General features: G+C 41.5%; 2 protein-coding genes across 4 annotated transcripts; one reads left to right on the forward strand and one right to left on the reverse strand.

The window, feature by feature from the left end:
* The first annotated feature begins 33 nt into the window (after positions 1–33).
* On the forward strand, positions 34–9,808 carry LOC138952747 (tubulinyl-Tyr carboxypeptidase 1-like). Of its 2 annotated transcripts, XM_070324466.1 has the most exons (11): positions 34–144; positions 744–907; positions 1,421–1,611; positions 2,145–2,236; positions 3,187–3,243; positions 3,580–3,654; positions 3,943–4,160; positions 5,283–5,362; positions 6,303–6,386; positions 7,140–7,261; positions 7,776–9,808. In XM_070324466.1, coding segments are annotated over exons 2-11 (996 nt in total). In that variant the 5' UTR covers positions 34–144; positions 744–906; the 3' UTR covers positions 7,852–9,808. The 2 variants fall into 2 exon arrangements, with proteins under 2 accessions (XP_070180567.1, XP_070180568.1); XM_070324467.1 differs by lacking the exon at positions 6,303–6,386.
* Positions 9,809–9,974: 166 nt separating this feature from the next.
* On the reverse strand, positions 9,975–22,175 carry LOC138952746 (protein angel homolog 2-like). Of its 2 annotated transcripts, none has more exons than XM_070324465.1 (6): positions 21,398–22,175; positions 17,886–18,853; positions 17,281–17,543; positions 16,147–16,216; positions 14,058–14,245; positions 9,975–13,394 (listed from the first exon to the last, which is right to left on the reverse strand). In XM_070324465.1, the coding sequence occupies exons 2-6, from the start codon at positions 18,730–18,732 to the stop codon at positions 12,387–12,389; spliced, it is 2,376 nt and encodes a 791-aa protein (XP_070180566.1). In that variant the 5' UTR covers positions 18,733–18,853; positions 21,398–22,175; the 3' UTR covers positions 9,975–12,386. The 2 variants fall into 2 exon arrangements, with proteins under 2 accessions (XP_070180566.1, XP_070180565.1); XM_070324464.1 differs by lacking the exon at positions 21,398–22,175 and adding an exon at positions 20,934–21,336.
* Between the last annotated feature and the right edge of the window lie 1,158 nt (positions 22,176–23,333).

The following is a 23,333-nucleotide window of genomic DNA, read 5'->3' on the forward strand; positions in this document are numbered from 1 at the left end:
GTGGACATGTCGTGAAAGAACCGTTCCAGTTTGCGTCAACAACCATGTAAACAACGAATGGCGGCTGGTCGGGGAGGGTACCAATTCCACCACGGTGTCTATCAATATGTGCGAACATCTGTACATGGTTGAAGAATAACTTAGGTATGCTGGTACATATTTCTCTCTGTTTTTGATGCCACTTAAGTTCAAACAAAAGAAAATGACTCTCCTGCAGTTTGTTTACGCGTAGAGTTCCGGTGCATCTGATTCTGAGAGATTGGAAGTTTTTAGCAGCTGCAGAGTATTGGTATAATGTTAAAGAAAAAAAATAGATCCTTACTCACCTGGACAAAGACAATACAGCTGTCAAAATGTTGTCTTTGAAGGCTTCTTCAAGACTAATAAAGTAAACCAGAAAGAAAAAGTAAAAACAAAATGCACCTAACATGAAAAGTGAGTAACATAACAAAACTCAAGACTCAAGATCTAAGACTCAACATTTTACTGTCTTTATAAAAACAAGGAAAATTGCCATGCAGTGTCAGGCGATCACAGACATAAAATACATCACAGTTACTAAGAGTTAAGGATTGTACTTAAAACTAACAACACTAAACCGTATCACATTTACTAAGAATTTAGAGTTGCACTAAAACATCGTGCATCTAAATACTTAGTATTAATATAAATTGACCATTTCAATCTCCTGTCACAGACTTTTGCTCACTGCCACGAAAATGTTGCTTCCTTCTTTCTTTCAGCTGAGGACTGCCACTGCCTCTGGCAGCTGTCATACTTGTACACACTATGACATCCAAATGGTGTGCACCAACTGAACGATGATACACACGAAGCACTGGGGTAGAGGGATAACCAGTTAATTTCTGCTCGCTGTACGGAAGAGAGAAAGCTCTAAACATCAAGAGTGAGTTCATTTGGAATGTCTGTCATAAATAATATTCATACATTCAGTGAAAAGATAAGAGGTGTCATTATGGTAACGTATTAACCTCTTTATTCCCAAAATATATGTGTATATGAAGCATTACCTTATTTAGCTGCATTGACAGCTGAGAGTATGCCTTTGATGTATAAAAGAATACACCAAAAACACACACACACGGTTTGTTTGTTGTTGTTGTTGTTACTCTGTTGTTTATTAAAAGGTTTGTTGCCCGTTATATGTTACGCAGTTTACCGAGGACGTCAGTTGATGTCCTACAGACAGCGAAAGGGTTAAATGTTCTCGGGTAATGCACAGCATGTCTGAGCTATGATGCCTTTTAAACATTCCATCTTATTGCCTTAAGTTCCATACACACTTTTAATGAGCCTTTGATAAGAATCAAAATTCAAACTGACATTTGGTGTATGATTATGTAACAAAGTGCAGGATGATACCTAGATACATGTATGTATGTATTTTCTTGTGTATCAGTGGCAGGAGCAGTCACCGGTGGTGGAGGTGATGATGTTCATGAGGAGAATGGAGTTCTGTTCTGGATCAACCGCAGTGGTTTTCCTATGGATGAATGCACATGGGATCAAATGTGGGACCATGTGTCTCGCAACCACCCTGAAGGTGTGAGAATGACAGAGAAGATCCGTAACTCAACCAGTTTACCTCAGGTCAGTAAAAACTGAAACTGCTGATGTAGTTTGTGATACTAGTGGTTGGAAAAGAGAGGTAACAAAAAGCCTGGAAATAGTGTTCGTTGAATTTAAAGTTTCTGAAATCCTTTTGATGTTTGTGCAGTCAATCTTCTTGTTTTAATATTGAACTGAAATTCTGATCAGTAGTGTTTTGCATCACCTACATCTAACAAACCAACAGGTATGTTGGTGCATGCTTTGACCTTGTCTCTATATCCTTGTTTACAGTGCATGTGTTTTAAAGTGCGTACCATTTCATGTCATGTGAATTTTTGTCAACTTAATTTGGTAGGATCTGACTGCACCCTAAATCATGCACCAGAATCACTCTTGACCTACCAGGATAATATATTAATGTATTGTCATGTTTGTGTGATGGTAACTTTACAACCGTTTGACTTTGCTTATTTATCTGTATTGGTGAATACAGAATTCTGTTGTTTTTCAACTTTGTTTATCTCACCCACAGTCATCTTGTTGTTTAGATTATTTATCTTGATTGTCGGCAGGTTCCAGCACCTCAGCCCCCTCTAAATTTCCCAGCAACAGTCGCCATTCCTGAACGACTGGAACGAATCCAGCAGTATATGACAGAACTTGAGTATCCTTTGATGTCTTCATCAAGCAGACTTTGATTTTGGTACAGTGGAACCCCCCTTTTAAGACCTCCAAAAATCTGAGAAAATCTGGTCTTAAAAAGGAGGGAGTCTTAAAATGGGGATAATTTTACAGAGGTTATGAACAGAAAGTCTGAGAAAACAAGGTCTTAAAAAGGAGGGAGTCTTAAAATGGGGGTAATTTTACAGAGGTTATGAACAGAAAGTCTGAGAAAACAAGGTCTTCAAAAGGAGGGAGTCTTAAAATGGGGGCAATTTTACAGAGGTTATGAACAGAAAGTCTGAGAAAACAGGGTCTTAAAAAGGAGGGAGTCTTAAAATGGGGGTAATTTTACAGAGGTTATGAACAGAAAGTCTGAGAAAACAAGGTCTTAAAAAGGAGGGAGTCTTAAAATGGGGGTAATTTTACAGAGGTTATGAACAGAAAGTCTGAGAAAACAAGGTCTTAAAAAGAAGGGAGTCCGACATTGGTTTTTTTTAAAAATTGGGGTTCCACTGTACAGAGTTTTGAAACAATTCCATGAAACCTGTTTTTTATCACCCGTAGAATTTCTTTTACAGAAGTATCTGTTGTAGGATGCAGCTGTTTATGTTAATGTACCAACTTGAATAAAAAAAATAAGCCCTGCAGTCCGGACTGACGATCTAACAGCGAACGACAAGAAGAAGAAGAATAAAAAATAAAATGTATATTTGCCCCTCTTACTCTTTTATATTTCAAGTCTTAAAACAGCCTTCATCAGTTTTCACTGGTAGTTTAGATTCCTCACTCAAACCAATAAAGTAACATTTCCACTTTTTTTAGGGCCAGCTTTCTTGTTTCATACATCATTTTACAAATGCAACTCCTTTGGTTTTAAGTCCACCTGCAACAGGTTCTTATTAATACATCACGTACAGCACGTTATCCATGTTTGCCTCAACTCCTGCTCAGATACAACCACACAGGCACTCAGTTCTATGAAATCCGAAAGAATCGACCTGTGACAGGGTAAGGATTGTGATTTCGCTTTCTTTTAAATTAAGTTGTAGCATAGACCTATATTAGAAATATAGGTCCCTGGTTGTAGTGTTTGTGATTTAAAAAAAAGGTATATGTACCTGTATGTAAAGGTATTTGTACATGTATTAATTATTAATTTCTTGTTTGTTTTGAATGTTGCTTAACAATTCTCACTCTTGAAAATGTACAGCTCGAAAAAGCACCGGCAAACTGTACCGCTCATATGTTCCATTTTCATTAGAAATCATTGGAGCATTATATATTCATGGGATTTGTATGCACTTGGCTGTTTTGATTTTCGGTAATGTCTTTTTTCCCTTTCAGTTTGATGGAGTGTGCAAAAGAGATGATTAGAGAGGCATTACCCATAAAATGTCTTGAAGCAGTCATTCTTGGAATGTATCCTTCATGGGTATACATTGTGTCTGTGTGTGTGCGTGTGTATGTTTGTGGGTGTGTGTGTGTGTGGGTGGGTGGGTGTGTGTACGTTTGTATTGTTTGTGGGTGTGTGTGTGTGTGGGTGGGTGTGTGTGTGCATGCGTGTGTATGTTTGTGGGTATGTGTGTGTTTGTGTGTGTGTGTGTGTGTGTGTGTGTGTGTGTGTGTGCACTTATGGTTATGTATGTGTATGCATGTGTCACAGTCTGTATGACCTAATACTATCTCCATGTTCCTTAGCGCCATCAGCTTTTTAACAAATGGAATGATGGGGGTAGAACGATTCCCTCTGAGTTTTAAGAGTATCTACAATGGCCACATTTACCGTCACGTCGTCTTGGGCATCTATCAGGGAGGTCGCTATGGCGCTATTGGCATGAGTCGTCGGGATGACCTCATGTACAAACCTCTGGAATACGAGAGTCTGACCGATGTTGTTCTTGACTTCCAGAAGTGCTACATGAGGTGTAAGTCTCAAGCAGCTGCATGGTTTTCTTTGGTATTTCTTACTTCTAAGTATTGAAAGTAAATAGTTGGTAACTTTGCTCATTCTTAGTTTTATTTACAAGCCTTAAGATGCCTATCTTACAAACTTGTGGTACATGTAGGAAGTTGCAAACCCCCCGCGGGTTTGGGGGAAGAATTTACCCGATGCTCCCCAGCATGTCGTAATAAGAGGCGACTAACGGATTCTGTTTCTCCTTTTACCCTTGTTAAGTGTTTCTTGTATAGAATATAGTCAATGTTTGTAAAGATTTTAGTCAAGCAGTATGTAAGAAATGTTAAGTCCTTTGAACTGGAAACTTGCATTCTCCCAGTAAGGTAATATATTGCATTACGTTGCAAGCCCCTGGAGCAAATTTTTTTTATTAGTGCTTTTGTGAACAAGAAACAATTAACAAGTGGCTCTATCCCAATCCCCCCCCCCCCCCCCCCCCCCCCCTTTCCCCGTCGCGATATAACCTTGAACGGTTGAAAACGACGTTAAACACCAAATAAAGAAAGGTAATATATTGCACTACGTTGCAAGCCCCTGGAGCAATTTTTTGATTAGTGCTTTTGTGAACAAGAAACAATTAACAAGTGGCTCTATCCCCCCCCCCCCCCCCCTTTCCTCGTCGCGATATAACCTTGAACGGTTGAAAACGACGTTAAACACCAAATAAAGAAAGAAATAAAGAAAGGAAGTTGCAAAATGCCATTCTTAATAAGAAAAAAGTGAATAGATAGAATACAATGGAACCTGTCTGTAACAACCAGCCAAGGGACCAACCTCAAGTGGTTGGTATTGACAGGTGGTCGCCATGGAAAGGTGAATTATACAGAAAATATACTCATCAGGGTCCTTTGGGGTGGTCATAATGGGCAGATTGTCGTTTAAAGACGACTGTTCGCTTGGCCCTGCTGATTCAACTGTAGCACTCGCGTGCACAAGAATCGTGGAGTTTCTTTGGACTTGAATAAGAAACATTTTGCAACATGAGAGCAGAAGATTACAAAATGAATCATGTTTTTACATTTTTTTATTTTTTATTGTCTTCTTCCTTTTATTCTTCTTCTGCTTGAAACTTCTTTTTTGTGTGCTCCAGATTGGCATGACCTCCGCAAGGTCAAGGTGGGCTTGCCTGTCCCGCATGATCAACACAGCTATGAAATGATCAGCTGGAAGGTAAAATAGCTTGACAGGACTTTGCATTTGGTGTACATGCGCATGTGAGTAGGTACATGTGTGTGTGTGTGTGTGTGTGTGTGTGTGTGTCTTTCTTTCTTTATTTGGTGTTTAACGTCGTTTTCAACCGTTCAAGGTTATATCGCGACGGGGAAAGGGGGGGGGGGGGATGGGTCATAGAGCCACTTGTTAATTGTTTCTTGTTCACTCCTCCAAAAGTGGCGTATGGCTGCCTAAATGGCGGGGTAAAAAACGGTCATACACGTAAAATTCCACTCGTGCAAAAAACACGAGTGTACGTGGGAGTTTCAGCCCACGAACGCAGAAGAAGAAGAAGAAGTTTCTTGTTCACAAAAGCACCAATAAAAAAATTGCTCCAGGGGCCTGCAACCCAGTACAATATATGACCCTACTGGGAGAATGCAAGTTTCCAGTACAAAGGACTCAACATTTCTTACATACTGCTTGACCAAAATCCTTACAAACATTGACCATATTCTATACAAGAAACACTTAACAAGGGTAAAAGGAGAAACAGAATCTGTCAGTCGCCTCCCACGACATGCTGGGGAGCATCGGGTAAATTCTTCCTCCTAACCCGCGGGGGGTTGTGTGTGTGTGTGTGTGTACCCAGGAGACACGGCAATAGTTCACTGCTTTTAGAAATAATAAAATTGCAAAACTGGAATCTCTGTGATTTTGTGTGTGACAAACTCATGCAGTTTGTGTGTACCTATTAAGGGACTGCATGTATGAAGAAGAACACCGGCAACAGTTACAGAAGTGGAATATACTGGACATACTCATGTTTACAAGCCCAAACTTTTCTGTGCAAAGACTGAAGGAGGTCAATGAAATGACAGAAATAACAACAAAAAGGATCTCATCATCTTTTACAGGCCAGTTCCAGTAATGTTGACACTATGTTTTATTATTGCAGAATTTGACCCTGAGCATGAACCGCCTTTCAACCAAAGAACTGACCAAGCAGCTAGAAGTTCACTCAAGGAACATGCGAGCCAAGGTATTATGCCCCGCATCAGGTTCAGTGAGAAATTGATTTCTTGGCGTCAACTTTGTGCAGACTCTCTTTGGTGTCGGAACACCCCCGTGAACACATATGCTAACGCAAAAGACCCCAAGCTCACAGCAAAAGTCTCAGGATGCATGCGTCATCTCTTTTAAGGCTTTGTTTTCTTATATTTTTCTCTCTCAATTTATTCGAACTTCCCTCAACTTTAAGAGTAAGACCACTATCATACCTTGTCATTTTTATAGTACATGTACATGTAGTATTCAAATGCTAAAGGTTATATATTAGACTGTCGCCAAGGATATGATTATGGATTTTTATCAGCCAGATATCGGTTTAGGTCATCAAGGCTCTCATTCGGTTAATTAGGTTGTTGTGTCTGAGACAGTCCTGACCGTGATGTTAACCTTTGTTTTATTCATGCAAGACAGTCCTGATGGTGATGTTAACCTTTGTTTTATTCATGCAAGACAGTCCTTATGGTGATGTTAACCTTTGTTTTATTCATGCAAGACAGTCCTTATGGTGATGTTAACCTTTGTTTTATTCATGCAAGACAGTCCTGACGGTGATGTTAACCTTTGTTTTATTCATGCAAGACAGTCCTGACGGTGATGTAAGCCTTTGTTTTATTCATGCAAGACAGTCCTTACGGTGATGTTAACCTTTGTTTTATTCATGCAAGACAGTCCTTACGGTAATGTTAACCTTTGTTTTATTCATGCAATATGTCTGGTGTTGCAGGCCAAGTCGTGGATCGTGAATGCGTCGGGCACAAAAAACATCATCACTCATGTGGACCCAGTCAGCCTCCGCGACAGTCCCACAAAAAATAGAGACCCTTCTCCTGTCCGTATTGCTAAGGTGTAAGTTGGATGTTTTTTTTTGTTGCACTATCTTCTTCTTTCTCTTCTTTTTGCAGTTACTTAGACCAGTTAGGAGGTAAAACTTATTTATGTACAGGCAGAATATAGGCATAAGGGAAGTTCTGTTCCGTATTTGGTTTGAAAAAAAATGAAAAAAGAGATCTTACATTGTTGTATACTTGCAGGGGGCACTCTGTTCCGCATTTGACTTTACAGTGTCATAGACTTGATGAATTTTTGCACAGCAGAAAAAGATTTTATTCTGCTGTAAACGGATGGTTCTGCTCCACCTCCATCATTTTGGCAGATGAAAGTGCTACAGAATATAGCAGTATATAAGCAAAGAAAGAAATGTACTCTCTTGTATTGGAACTGGCCAGCTGACAGTTTTAAATCAGATTTTCCGCTTCTTTACGTATGTGGAAGAAAATGCTTGCAATTTGCTAAAGAATATTGTTTTATTTTGTATTTTGTTTTAGTTCCGATAACTGAATGTTTTCTTGCTGCCTTTCAGGAAATCGCGGAGTGACCCTAACCCTTCAAGACGAAACAGCAATAACACCAAGGGGGACTACAATGTGAGAATCTGAGTTGCTTCCCTTGCATTGGCAGATTTCTTCCTCTACTTCCTTGGTTGTGCAAAAAAGACTTCAACAAAGTGTTGTGAACAATGCATGCCAGGTGTAGATTTTGACGGTACAACAATCTATGTTTTTATGCACTGAAATGTTATAAGCCCAACGACTCATCGCTGTCAACTACAACGAAAGAAATGTTTGGGAGTTGAAAACAGCATGGTAACTGTTAGGTTTCATCAAGCCACCTGCACGCAGTTATGTTGATGTCTGCGAGTTTCAGTATTACATTTTATTTTGCTCCACGACTCGGGAAGTCAGCTGCTAAAAAAAGGCTTGCTCCAGAACTGTGAACAATGTGTAAAATGTCCACATCTTCAGTGCTTTTCACCAGTTGTTTCAGTGTGTTCAACTCTTTATATCTTGAAAGTTGATTGTGGAAGTGCCACTAGAAAATGACTCTTCTTGCTCATCATCATTGTTTAGTATTGTTTTTGAATCCAGCAGCACACAGACTATGTCTGTTTATCACTGGCACATGTGGAGAGAGCAATAAGAATGTAACATTAAACTTCATGAATTAGTCATTTGACATTTTGCTTTATTACCTACCACAGCGTTCATTACAACTCCTGATCAGACACTGTCTTCTCTTACCCTTACCATCCTTCACATTGCTTTGTTGAATTCAGTATACCATCCATGTAACACAAACCATTTCATTATTAGACATCAAGGTACATGTATGTTTTTGTGTGTTTTCGTAATTTATTGCAAATTCAAACCCATAAGGTGTCACTTTTTGCAACCCTGAATGTATGATAGTTTAATGTTCAAGTTGTTATTCAAATGTGAATGCTAGCCCCATTCAGTTCATTTTGCAATTGCTGTGCATTTGTGCAAGTTCCACCAGTTCTGAACAAGACAGAAATCTGAGCAGTATAACAGCAGATTTTGATGTGTGCTAAACTAGTTTTTGTGTCCAAGGACTATATATATAATTAATTGTGCGTCTGCTGAATACAGGGAAAGCTGATGTTGCTGTGATATTGTCCAACCATATAAAAACTCTTCCTTTCTCAAGAGGAGGAAAACAATGGAGTACTATCTGATTTAGTTGTTTAGTGATAGACGATGTTTGGAAATAACCATGTCAAGTTTGTATGGGTTGTGGAAGAGTTGCTCTCCTAATGTGTACACTACATTGGGGTGTGCACGTTAAAGACCCCACGATTGACAAAAGGGTCTTTCCTGGCAAAATTGTATAGGCTTAGAAAAAAATGTCCACCAAAATACCCGTGTGACTTGGAATAATAGGCCGTGAAAAGTAGGATATGCGCCGAAATGGCTGCGATCTGCTGGTCGATGTGAATGCGTGATGTATTGTGTAAAAAATTCCATCTCACACGGCATAAATAGATCCCTGCGCCTTGAGTCCAAGTCTGGAGATACGCGCGCGATATAAGACTTCATATAATAATAATAATAATGTTTTTCTTTGCTTTTCCATGGAAACACTGGGTCAAGATAGAGGTGATATTGTAGTCCAATAACTAGCAAACAGTGAGTCTCTGCCACAATCTGTGCCAGTGAAATCATGCCAACGACTGCCATCTCAGCGAGGATTAGCTCCCACCTGTGCTTTCTGCACTATCCGCTCAATATAACGCTCTTTTCATTCAAAAGTACGCACATCAGCAACCACGTGTGGAGAAGTCACATGTAGCTTGACTCAATGTTTGCAAGGAAAAGCAACTCTACCAAAGCCCATACAATCCCGACCGAGTTATTTCCGGAATGCATCTATTTGTGTTTGTCTATTTACTGAATGATGTATGCAAATAATTGAATGACACAAAGAGACATGTTGATTTTCTGTGATAATTTCTTCTAGAGCTGTCCTATTTTCATGGTGTTCCAACTACTGATGATGATTGTGAAAGGCTTGAATAATGCACAGTGCACATTTGAATGAACTTTGATTTTGCTGAAAGATGACAGTTTGATCTTGAAATAACCTTTTTCATGCTCTCTCTTTCTGTCATAAACGCACACACACACTGATACACACACGAGGGAGTTCACTCACAATTGCACAACACTTTACTCTAGCTGTTATCAAGAATTTGAGAAAAAAAATCTGTTCATGGATTTTAATTCCAAGTGTCAAATAAAGCATAAATCACATACTCAAGGCATCAACTTAGAACTAATACCTCAAACCTACCGTTTACTTTTGTAAATGCCACACAAACTGAACCGTAGCCCAGTATTGTCAAAATCAATAAATGCTCAGGGTAATATAAAGTGAAATTTAACTCGGCTAATGATACATGATTTAAATTTTTTTCTTTAAAACACAGAACTGCAATCAGCTGCTTTGTCATTCACATGCTCTTCACTTGACTGTTAGACTCGGAAATTACTTTCAATCTACAAATTTATACTCTCGACCTATCTATTCAATTAGGAATTCATTTGCTAACATGGGCATGTACATCTTTTTCTGACACATTGACAAGATGAGTTTACGTTCAGGTTTTGACTTTTCGTGCCTCTAAAATATTTATCAAAGCACAAAAACCGATGTGCTTGGACATAAAAATGTTCTGGTATATTTGTGCACATCTACAATACTAGGATCCCACAGTAGGACATGGACACCCTAACCCAAGGGAAACTGGTACCATCTCAGTTTTGCACTGACTTCATTTCAGAGTGCATCAATCAGCTAATGTGTAGGTTTTAATTGTATACATTCCGAAGACAACACCAGTAAAACATCCATTTTTTCTTCGGCGTTTCTAAATAACTTTCCAAAATAATGTGGGTTATGTGCCCCTAATTAGCTACATGTCCACAAATATATATTTCATTTACATTGCAAGATATATTGCAGCCCTGAGGTGAACATTGCATTAAAACTGAACAATGGTAACAATGCTTATGATGAGGATGAGTTGATTTATCACAGAATAAACAAGTTGCGTAATGCGAAATAACAACATTTAGTCAAGCTGTCGAACTCACAGAATGAAACTGAACGCACTGCTTTTTTCACCAAGACCACAAACTCGTGTTTCGTCAGTCCACCGCTCATGGCAAAGGCTGTGAAATCGACAAGCCATGCAGAATAGTGCGGTAGTGGTCGCGCTGAGCAGGATAACACGCTTATCTGTATGTCTATTCTTTTTAGCTTACCAAGTTTGTTTTTAATCCAAACATATCATATCTATATGTTTTTGGAATCAGGGACCGACAAGGAATAAGATGAAATTGATTTTAAATAGATTTCGAAAAATTAATTTTAATCATAATTTTCATATTTTTAATTTTCAGAGCTTGTTTGTAATCCAAATATATAATATCATATGTATATGTTTTTGGAATCAGAAAATGACGAAGAATAAGATGAAATTATTTTTGGATCGTTTAATAAAAATTTTTTTTTTAATTACAAGTTTCCGATTTTTAATGACCAAACTCATTTATTAGTTTTTAAGCCACCAAGCTGAAATGCAATACCAAACTCCGGCCTTCGTCGAAGATTGCTTTGCCAAAATTTCAATCAATTTGATTGAAAAATGAGGGTGTGACAGTGCCGCCTCAACTTTTACAAAAAGCCGGATATGACGTCATCAAAGGTATTTAACAAAAAAATGAAAAAAACGTCCGGGGATATCATTCCCAGGAACTCTCATGTCAAATTTCATAAAGATCGGTCCAGTAGTTTAGTCTGAATCGCTCTACACACACACACGCACAGACAGACACAGACACAGACACCACGACCCTCGTCTCGATTCCCCCTCTATGTTAAAACATTTAGTCAAAAGTTGACTAAATATAAAAACAGCACACTGCTGTAGGACTTCCTGTCATAGTCTATGAACAAGATTATAGATAGACTCAACAGCTGACAAGAAATTTGACAAAGATACAGCACACAAGCTGAAAAGCAGCTGATCCATAACAGAGAGCTGCACTGCCCCATACAATGATGTTGCCGATGAAAAAGGCCGACAGAATGGCACTCTTCTGTCAGCTACCTGGGGTGCGAGCCTCATGCTTGGTCCGCATGCTCTACGCACACATGGTACAAGTGACAAGCTAACAATCACACAGTGTATCACACTAACTCCAACTTTAATCTTTAAACACATTTGACAAAATCAAGTCTCCAGTTGCCCCGACCATTCATATGCTACATACAAGCAAATGTAGCACATTCGTACAATGATCAATACCTCAATTCCCGTTCTCCAACACCCCTTAAACTCCAGCAAGCTCAGCTTGCTTGGCACTATCGATAACTTTTCACAGAAAAGCTATGTGTGTGTGTTCACTGTTGTCACATGAATACGTGTGTGCATATTCTGCATTTTGGAGTACACTGACCTCAATATCAGATAATTAGACAGGAACAAACACACACCTAATGCCCCAGGCTAGAGGATTGTTTCCTTGCTCCTCTGTTCAGAGCCAGCTTAACTCGAACGCTCTGTCACTAATTTCCCACAGCAAACACGTCAACAGTTCACACAGCACTCTCACTTCAACAAGAACTTGGCGATAAGGCACAGATGGTCAGACGGCATCACAGAGTTAGGAATGCCACCCATCCTATCCAGCTCAGCAGCGGACATCAATCCATAGCGAGACAGGAGCTTGAGCTTGCCATCCCTGATGTGTCTGAGACGCACCTCATCGTGCTGAAAGCGCACCTCCTTGTTGTTGACTGTGTAGAAGATGTAGTCCACTGTGCACTTGCCACGGTTGTGGTGCGTCGTCACCTCCGACTGCTTCCAGCCCAGACGCTCGATCTTGTGACGGTACGCCGTGACCAGGTTCAGGTGGTGCAACAGCCGACCTGTGTTGATAGGCATGAGAGATGAACTACCTGAAGGAGACTGTTCTTTTGCAATTCCTGAAACACTTTTGAGATCTGAACGTGCCACTTTCTCCAGAGATTTTGACCTGTCTATTTCCGAATCTCTGGTGGTTTGTGAACCTGCCTGTCTCAAATTCACTCCTTTCCGTGTGGAAGACAGTGTTTCAGATGATGACATTCTCCCTTCACGGTTGCCTCTTCTGGCAGCAGACTGAGAAGTGTCACTCACTGTCAGGGTCTTCTTCAAGCGGTTCATCACAGCAGTGTGGTACTGACAGAAATCGGTCACTCCGTACTTGGGGGAGAAAAAGTTTCTGTCTAGCAAGTAGTTCCTGCCGTACGCGCCTTCCTCCTGGCCAGAGATCTCGGGCACCAGTAGACCTTCGTAGTCCAGCTTGCCAGTGAGCATGAACTTGTACAGCTCGGAATGCGGCTCCATGTTGAAATCCCCAGTCATGATCACTGGACAGTAGCGTCCTGTGGCTGTCGTGTTAGCGGAGGAGGAGGAAGGACGGAGATTGGCGTGGGTCTCGTATGACGGCCCCAGGTAGGCATGCCTGTCGATCTCCGCCATGAGGACCATGAGCTGTGCCAGCTTGATGTCGCCGCGACGAGGGTTGAACAGCAGGTGAGTGTTGGCCACCACGATCTTGTCATCGGTCTCATCCTGTGACAGAAACACACAGGTGAACACACAGCAAAGCTACTGTTGATACAGTGGTACCTGTGATGTGAGGCCCCTCCCAAAACATTTTATTAAGAGGACACCTCCCAACAAACGGCACCTTCTCTTGTCCCATTTTCTAATCTGAGCAAGGAATTATTACACCGATTTGTGTACCCCAACTAAAACATTCGTCATTCATTCCCCTGTCATTTTATTAAAATGTTCTATGGTGTTAAAGGCACTCAACTTGGCTGTATGGCACACTTTTCCAATCAAAGATTTATTTTACAGTGGTCACATGACAGCCACCCAAACAAGGACACACCCAAAATCCACCTGACAAATATGTAAGGTACCCATTAAAAAATGGGCGAACATTCAGAATATGGGGATCCTTTTGGCTGGTCCCAAGGGTGTCCTTACATTGCAGGTGCCACTGTAATACACATGGGAATTGTTGTGCTCAAAACCTCACCATACTCTTCACAGGGTAACAAGTAAAGATAACACAAAGACTCAGAGGTGTTCAACTGACCTGAATGAAACAGAATGAAAATAGGTAACTCAACTTCTCATTTAACATCAGAGTGAAGTACCCCCACACTCTTTTCCATCTTTAAAGATCTCATACAAGACCTGCACATGACTGAAAGCATAACTTACTTGGAGGTCAATCCCTGATCGGATAGGCTGCAGTTCCACAACGATTGCGATGTTGTCGCGGTCCAACAACCCACCACGGCAGTAGTTCACTGGAGTGGAACGCAGCAATCGAAACTTGTCCTTCTTCCACATCGTGGCACATCCATCGGTTTTGTCACCAGTCCGCTTCACATAGCCTCCTACATACCCTGTATAAGACAAAGGATTGCAAAAGATAATTTGATTTAGTCCTTTGTTTAACAGTCTGTGAGTTAATTTGTGATTAAGTCGAAGCAAAGCTAATGACTTCATATCCAGTTCTCTCTGTAGCGATACAAACTTCATCATATCAAGCTGTGACAAGCACAGTTATTTGACATCTTAATGCTGTCGAACCTGTCCAAAGCGACCACCCAAGGGACCAACCACAAGTGCTCCTAATAAGTAGGTGGTCGTTATTGAAAGGTGAAGTAAACAGAGAGAAAAAAAGGACTTGTGGGGGATCCTTTAACCCTTTCGCTGCCAATCAAAACTTACTTATGTGCATTCCTGATTGCCAGGGAATTTTGGAGTTCGGGGTGTAATAATTCACAAAAAATTCTAGCTCCAAACTAGCAGTAAGTAGGTAAGTAAAACCTGTTATTTTTAAAGGAAAATTGAACCAAGAATCTGTTTTTAGTGTCTAAACATGGAAATAATAATTAGTTTGGCTTATAATGATGTTCAAATATGAACTTTTGAAAAATTGGTCCGGCGCATCTTCCGGTGGCTGTTTTGCTTGCTCGAAGAAAGGATCATAATCACTGTCATCTACCTGTTTCCAACGAATCGTCCGAAAGAAATCTCCCCCTTCCCCTGTCAGTATCAGGGTTCGACACTAGCGGGGGCGGGGGGCGGAACGCCCCAGAGTTTTGTGTTCCGCCCCAAACATTGCCGAAGCTTGGGGCCCACTCCGTCCCAGGATAAATTCCAACAATGACAAACCGAAAATTCTAATGCCAGAGCCAATCACTAAAAATCGCCAGTCAAAGTCGTCACTGAAATTTGCGTTACGATCAATGCCGCAGTCAAGAAAAAAAACATTGAAATCGTCGAAGGACAATGCCGCAAGGGAAATAACTCCCAGATTGCGCTCTTTAGCGTGAGAGATAAGTATCGCCTTCAAATGCCAAACGCAAAATGTGGCGACACATCCCTGGTGTAAAAAGACATGGAAATGAAGATGAAGAACAGGGTGGAGAGAAACGAAAAAAGGAGACCGATGCAGCCAAAAGCGCGAAGCGCTGTCGTAATTTCAATGTCAAATGGTTGAAAGAATTTCCCTGGCTTCAGTACGATGAAGAAAAACAGACAATGCATTGCCGCACGTGAATACTGAGAGTGGGCCCCAGATTTTTGTTTTCCGCCCCAGCAATTTCCATCTCTAGGGCCAGTGTGGCCCCAGGCCAAATAAGTTAGTGTCGACCCCTGAGTATCCATATCATTTGCACCGCCTGTAGCGTCAGTCCGTCTTTGTTTTTCCCTACTAGGGCCTGGTCGACGGTCACCGTTAGCCATTTTGAAGAGTCGAGCCTTCTCCCCCCTTCACTGCCGCCAAGGCCGAAAATAGCCTTCAGGCGCAAAACCGCGTCACCATTTATGTTTAGTCATGAGAATGAGGTATCCTACCAAGCCATTGGCTGGTATTTGTGTGTCAGCAGTGACGTAGCATTTCTGGAAAATCCCGGAACTGTGATGACGGGTTTACCCGTCACGTAAGCGCTGCGGCTGCACAGGCACATGACGGGTATACCCGTCTTAAGGCAGTCAAGGGGTTAATTGGTCGTAATGGGCAGGCAGTCGTTATTAAGGTGCTTTTCGAGGGAGATTCGACTGTAAATAGTGTAACTGTATTAATATGTAGCTCTTTACTAGTATTGTGTCAAAAACAAAAACAAACCCACATTTACAGCAACAACAAACCCTTAGACACAGACAAGCATGCACAAATGCACACTGTTATGAAGATCTATTAAGGTGTTTGGACGTAACAGATACCAATGATTTGTTTATGTACACATATATGCGGATACAACTTTTCTTTTCAAACATCACTGCTGAACCTCCTTACCGAGTTTGTTCAGCCTGGGCTTCAGGTATTCCAAGAAATGCTCTCTGTGAACTTCCTGCAAGTTCAGGATCTGAAACAGAAAGAAATAGCAACAATGAAGACTGCTCAGTTTTGCTTCTTGTCCTTACAACTGTGCTATGAGCAAAACATTGCATGCAAAACTTTTACAAAAATGGTACTGGTTTCAAAGTGGTTATTATACTAAACACGCTTGACTGAAGTGTTACGCAGAAAAGCAACAGCTACCAGAAGCCATTGTGGAATATAAAGGAAGCAAACTGATTCACAACATAACCAAACCGACGCATAACTATTATTGACGTCAAACACTTTCAAATCAAATTACTTGCGAATAAAGAATACTAAAAATATGAAAGATAAATAGCAACCAAGGGAACACCCTGACATGTACAGTGGTACCTACAATGAAAGAACTTCCTTGGGACCAGTCAAAAGTTGCCCCACATTGCAGGTGTCAGCCCATGGGATGTACATCTTCTTCTGCGTTCGTGGGCTGAAACTCCCACGTACACTCGTGTTTTTGCACGAGTGGAATTTTACGTGTATGACCGTTTTTACCCCGCCATTTAGGCAGCCATACGCCGCTTTCGGAGGAAGCATGCTGGGTATTTTCGTGTTTCTATAACCCACCGAACTCTGACATGGATTACAGGATCTTTTTCGTGCGCACTTGGTCTTGTGCTTGCGTGTACACACGAAGGGGGATAAGCCACTAGCAGGTCTGCACATAAGTTGACCTGGGAGATCGGAAAAATCTCCACACTGAACCCACCAGGCGGCCGCGGCCGGGATTCGAACCCTCGACCTTCCGCTTTGGAGGCCGACGTCTTACCACCACGCCACAGCGCCCGTCAGAGATGTACATTATAGTTAAGATAACTACCGTACTTTCGGTATAAATTTCCTTTGACTTGCAGTCAATAAGTGCCTATTGAGTGAATTTTTCTCATTTTAAACTTAAAAGTGGGGTTCTTCCCGCCTTTTATAACGAAGCGCCTTTTAGTCCCGAAAATATGGTAACAAAAGGACAATAAAAGAAGATGCCCTTTATCGAGATGTGTCCCGTCATTGCACGGGTCCTACATCGCACGTAACCTCGACAAAAATACTCACATCAGGACTGTGGCAGGCGATCTCAGCAATCAGCCCACGTCGTCGATGACGCCACTCCAGGGATCGCGAAGGGCTGCCATGGTAAAGGTAGGGGTGGTTCTCCAAGAGGTCTTGGGACAGGATGTTGTAGGACATGATGCTGAACTCCACAGGCTGGTGGCGATGGCTGCCCCTTGCTTTGTGATGCTTGCGCTGCTGGTGAATCTCGCCCAAAGGGGTCAACTCCCACTGCCGCGGCAACTTCTTCAACTTTTTGTGGTATTCTGAGAGGCACAATAAAAAAAAACCTTTTGCTTAAACGTCGAGTTCCATAGGAATTTACACAATTTTCATGTTTGACCAGGGAAACGTGTACTTTATAAAGGAGCAAAACAGCAACAAGAAAAGAAAGAAAAAACGATGAACAGACATTACATACAGTCAATTTCTTCATTTAGCTAATAAGAATGTAAAACTTGACTAGTATGACAGAAAACAAACACGAAAATCCTGAAAACAAAAACAATTCAACTGTTTCTCAGCTAAATCTGCATTTTCCATACACAAGTTATGTAACGTCAATATCTGGAACTTGAGCGACATTCAACCATAACATTTTTACTCACCTTCCTTTTCATAGTCATCGAGGGGATCAGACTCTCTATCAGTCTCCTCTGCAACTGCGTCTGCTTTGCCAGCTGCAGTTGTCATTTCTCTTCCAGACCCAACATCCCAGTGTGCCAAGACATGAGAGGTGTCTGTGTTATCTGTCCTTGTCACTGCGACACTGTCCGCTTCAGCACTCCGCTTCTCAGGAAGAACTTCACAGTCGTGGCGAGTGACAAAGTCAGCCTGACCTTCTTTCACATCAAAGTCATAGCTCAGTTGAGACTTGTTCTGCAGCTGAGAGGCAGCGCTGGTGTGGAATGATGAGTGGTAGTAGCGTGAAGGGAAGACATTTGACATTGCTTGTTGAAAGAATACTTGACCAACAGCCCCAGGCCGAACACCAGTCAGAAACGGAGAAGGGTTGTAGAAAGTCTGTGCATACTGTGAGGCAGCCCATGGAGCACTACCAGCATGCAGCGACTGTGACTCTGTCAGTGAAGACTGCTGGAAGAGCTGCTGAATCTGAGATGACAAAGTCCCCCCCGAGTCTATTAATGGTGACGTGGAACCACCATCTGCAGCTTTCACCTTCTGCACTTGGTTTCCACCTGTCTTTGCTCTGCCTGTTTTACTGCTACCCCTTTTCTGTCTGTCTTTCCTGGCATGTTTCGTGATACCTTCTTCCCCACTACTACTGCTCCGCAAACCTGGTGACGGGTTCTTGGAGGAGTCTGGTGAGGACAAATCCGATGACGCCACACCCACGTTTCTCTTCATCCTGACGGCCAAATTCTCAGCAGAAGTTTGAGCATCTTTTCTGTGGCTGAGTTTTGTAGCTGTTGACTTCAACGTCTTTCGTATCATGAGTAGTTTGTACTGGCTTAGTGTGTGAGTCAAACACCTCTGACTAAAGTGCCCATATCGCTCAAGATGATCCAATGTCCTCTGAGATGGCTGGCAGTCTCTGCATGTGATCACTCCTGACCTGCGCATTAAATAAACAAGTCCCATAAAGCAAAATTCATACATTTGGTCAATCTGTCGAACTCACAGAATGAAACTGAACGCACTGTGTTTTTTCACAAAGACAATAGCTTTGCGGATACCATGCAACCGAGAACGCGCTAACACATCCACCTGCAACACGTACAGAACTGCAAGCTACGGCCTACTGATCGCTTGAAGTGACAAGCCAGTATAACAGGAAAGGGCGATTTTCTTTATTCTTTTTAACTTTGTGAGCTTGTTTTTAATCCGAACAGAACATATGTATATATACATGTATCTAGTTTTGGATTCACTTCAGTGAAGGATAATGAATACAATGGAATCATTATAGAATCTCTAATTAAAATTATAAATTTTAATTAGAATTTTGAGAATTTTAATGAGCAAACTCAACAATAAGCTTTTAAGCTTCCAACCTGAAATGCAAATTGCAATCCCATAGTCCCATAGTCCGGACTTAATCAAAGATTGCTTTACCTAAATTTGAATCAATTTGATTAAAAATGAAGGCATGACAGTGCCGCCACAACTTGCACTACAAAAACGGATATGACGTCATCATCATCAATTCAAAGACATTTTATCAAAAAAATAATAAATGGTATGGGGATACCATTTGGAAGAATTTGTACGTACAAATTTCATAACATTGGTCCAGTAGTTTTCTCAGAATAGCGCTACATGCACACACACACACACATACACCATCACCCTCATCTCGATTTCCAGTCTATGTGAACAAATTTAGTCAAAACTTGACAAATTTAAAAAGATTGGTTTCAGTATCTGAGGGATATCACGGTATGACACAATTCACAAGGTGACACTGATGACTTTCAGGCACAACACTGTTCAAACAGTATTCAGTAAATCAGATGTTATTTGTTATGAATTTCAGCTGTAGTTAATCATCACTCTATTTTTGGCATGGTGGGTGCTCTTTTTGGGGAGTTTAAGCCACTTGTGGTTAAAGTTAACTTAGCTGTACAGTAAAGTGTAAGCCACATGTGGCATTGCGCAATACAACGCGCGATCAGAGACTCACGCTAAAGTTTAAAAGTCTATGCTGCATTGGTACTTCTGAGGAGCATCAATGATGTGATAAGTACTTGAATGGAAGCCAGAGTCCACAAGGGAGATACTACGTTACTCTGAAAACCCCCGAAAACCCCATCTAAAATAACTAAATCTATCTTTTAAGTGAAGTTTTTGACATGTCTCTTAGAAGTAAAAGTCATGACTGATTCATGCTACAGCAGTACCTGCGATATGTGGACCCTCCCATGAGAGGACACCTCCCTCAAAAGGACACCTTCTCTTGTCCCTTTTTATATTATCTCTACCAAACTATACCTGTCACGAAAGGCCACCTGCAATGTAGGGACACTTTTGGTTCGTCCCAAGGGTGTCCTTTCATCGCAGGTACATGCACCCTTATTTTTGTGTTTTGAGCTGAATTTTCTACAAACTCGATGTATCGATGTCAATGCAAGGGAGATAACTCTTGTTACTCCAAAGCACAAGTATTAATGATGTCATACACGCACTGATACATAAAGAAGCGCACACACAAATGGATAACTTTCATCACTGATAAAAAACACCCAGATTCGCTTTTCGTCTGTCAGAAACCATGTTGAAATCATCAACGAAAACAGCAATGACGCTTACATCGTCTGTTTTCAGTGTTTTCGTGCATTCGAGTTCACTTCTTGCAATTACTTCCACTCCTTCGTAAATCCTCATAAAAGCATGTAAACGAAGCCATGAATGGTGAAAGTTGCAGATCTATGCAAGTTATGATTTCAATCAAACACGTCAACAAAGCACGATCTAAGGATGAATTTTCTCAATTTCTGATGGGGTTTAGGTTATTATTTTGAAGGGTTTTTTTCTTTTCCGAGTAAAGTAGTACCGCCAAAGCCTGTCAGTGTCACTAAAATTGAAAGACAATCTTTTTCACTAAAAATCAATTAACAGCATTATCTATTATTATCATTCTCTCAGCCTTCTTGTGAAACCTTCTCCTGTACAACACTACAGTCAAAATCCCATACCTTGGACGCCCCAAGCAAAACAGACACCTCAGGGTAGTTGTCATCTTCAGCTTTTCAAGTGGGGAAACAGAACCATAAAACAGCAGTTGATGATAATACGAAAAAGATGCACGCAGAACCACACAACGCAGAGAGCAAAGTACTACTGAGCTGTTATCCGGTCTTAGCACATAACCACGTTATGTCACAAATAGTCGCTAACACTGGAGACAGAAATAGCAAGTTCGATCCGGTTCTATAACCGGCAGCTGACGCACGGGTAGGAGTTAGGTAGGGATATCTATGGTAAGACTAAGACTGTCTACTGATCTCTCCGATCGCTGCGAAACTGTACTCGGGCTTTGAACACATGCATCTGCCGCGTGCTCTTCCTTTTTCTAGGCGCGTGTGCTTCAGAGGATGTGGGAATATATCCAATATTGGGGGCGCTAGAAATAGCAAAGGTAAACCAGAGGTAAACGTACTTTAGCGGAGTTCCAAGGTCAGTAGAACAAGTCAAAGCTCTTCACATCCGTATCACGCAGCTTTCACGCAGCCATCGGCTGTTTGGGTTCACAATCTAAAGGGACGTAACTCCTCGGTTTTACTAAGGACACTTCCTGCTTGATTTGTGTCGTCTGCTACCTTTCCCGTCAGAAGTGGTTGCGATTGCCCTTAGTGAGATGTTGTGTTTTTAATCGAAATTTAGAGAGAGAAAAAAAGGTCGTCAAACACCATGGTGTTTTTCATTTTAAAGTCGCAAAGCCGATTATTCCGTTTGAAAGGATGTCTTGTAAGAGTTCTGCCGGATTCTTCCGGTCGAAACGACCTTGATCTGAAGGTGTGGCGAAACCGAGGCATGAACTTTTGCCCACAGACACTGAACTGCACCCGTCTGACCCAGTAAACGTGGCCTTATTTCTGAAGTCTGCCTCCGATAGTCAGTTCTGACTGGCAACCGGCCCGTTGCCTACATTTTCGGAACTTAGGGTTGTATGTCACGCGGGTACTGAACGATTCCCGTATGTCTGAGTCGTTGCCAGGAGAGAGAGAGAGAGAGAGAGAGAGAGAGAGAGAGAGAGAGAGAGAGAGAGAGATCAAATCAAATCAAATCAAATTTTATTTTACGAGGGTTGTGGCATAAGCAATATAAACGAGCTTCTTTTCAACCAGCCCTCGCCCAGAGAGGGACTATTCTAATCTTAAAATAAAAATAAAAATAAAAAAAGGCAGAACAACTATTCACATGACTATAATCATATACACGTTGTAGGCTATACATACATTCTTGCGTTATGAAACACTGATGCTTTATGGACAGATATGATCAATATGAAAATAATCAGAACGACTGTGACTTTTCGTAATTTGACATTACATGTAAGAAAGAGGGAGAGAGAGAGAGAGAGAGAGAGAGAGAGAGAGAGAGAGAGAGAGAGAGAGAGAGAGAGAGAGAGAGAGAGAGAGAGAGAGAGAGAGAGACTCACACGCACACACACACGAGGCACGACTCACGCTGACACACGAAACTGACTGTGACACACACACACACACACCACATCGAACCAACACACACCCACACTGACACACCGTACGTAAATCAGTCAGTGACACACGATTGACACACACACACACATCGTGGCACACACTGGTGACTGACACACAACCGGCACACACACTCACCGGCACTGGCACACCGTCACACACCGGTACAAACACACACACACACACACACACACATTCTGCATACACATGCACACACACACTGACGCACGGGCACACAAACACACCATAGATATATTTAGTCTATTTATATCTATGCGGGCAATGCACACACACACTCACACACACATGTGACAGGGAGACTGACTACCGTCGCGCTTCACAGCAGACTCTGCAGAGTTGTTCGCCTTAGGCAACACCTGTGGATTGTAGAGTTCTGTTTGTGATGACGTGACTAAACTACGAGGGCCCCAAAGGGGGGTATCATCACGATCACGGGAAGGGAAATTTTAGCTTTCACGATCAGTTACCTTGATTTTTGTTTTCACGATCACAAACACCTTGACGAATAGAGGATCATAGAGTGATACAGCTGTGAAAAATGTACGTTGAAAATAAAATGCTTTGCAATAATGCCCATCACGATCACGAAAACAAATGACGATCACGATCACGAGACTTGATTTTTTTGTCATCACGGATCACGGGCAAAGTCCCATCACGATCACAGAAATTGAAATTTCGGCAATCACGGTCACAGAAAGGTCAAAAAACGCCAATCACGATCACGATTTTAAACCCTTTGGGGCCCTCAACTGCGGCTTTTGTCTGATACTTTCAGTAATTAATTTACAAAGACTGAATTACGATGTAACTGAGAATGAACACGAAGTCATCTTGGGTGTCAGTACTATTGAC

This window comes from Littorina saxatilis, linkage group LG17, assembly GCF_037325665.1.
Source record: "Littorina saxatilis isolate snail1 linkage group LG17, US_GU_Lsax_2.0, whole genome shotgun sequence".
In the NCBI taxonomy this organism is placed as follows: domain Eukaryota; kingdom Metazoa; phylum Mollusca; class Gastropoda; order Littorinimorpha; family Littorinidae; genus Littorina; species Littorina saxatilis.

Bases quoted from the DNA above. Each gene is read 5' to 3' on its own strand.
- LOC138952746 (XM_070324464.1), bottom strand. From the start codon at position 20,977: ATGACAACTACCCTGAGGTGTCTGTTTTGCTTGGGGCGTCCAAG. The intron at 17,544-17,885 runs GTGAGTAAAAAT...TGTGCCTCTCAG, and splicing joins CGATGACTATGAAAAGGAAG to AATACCACAAAAAGTTGAAG. The intron at 14,246-16,146 runs GTAAGGAGGTTC...TGTCTTATACAG, and splicing joins GCCCAGGCTGAACAAACTCG to GGTATGTAGGAGGCTATGTG.
- LOC138952747 (XM_070324466.1), top strand. The intron at 5,363-6,302 runs GTAAAATAGCTT...TTATTATTGCAG, and splicing joins ATGAAATGATCAGCTGGAAG to AATTTGACCCTGAGCATGAA. The intron at 7,262-7,775 runs GTAAGTTGGATG...GCTGCCTTTCAG, and splicing joins CCTGTCCGTATTGCTAAGGT to GAAATCGCGGAGTGACCCTA.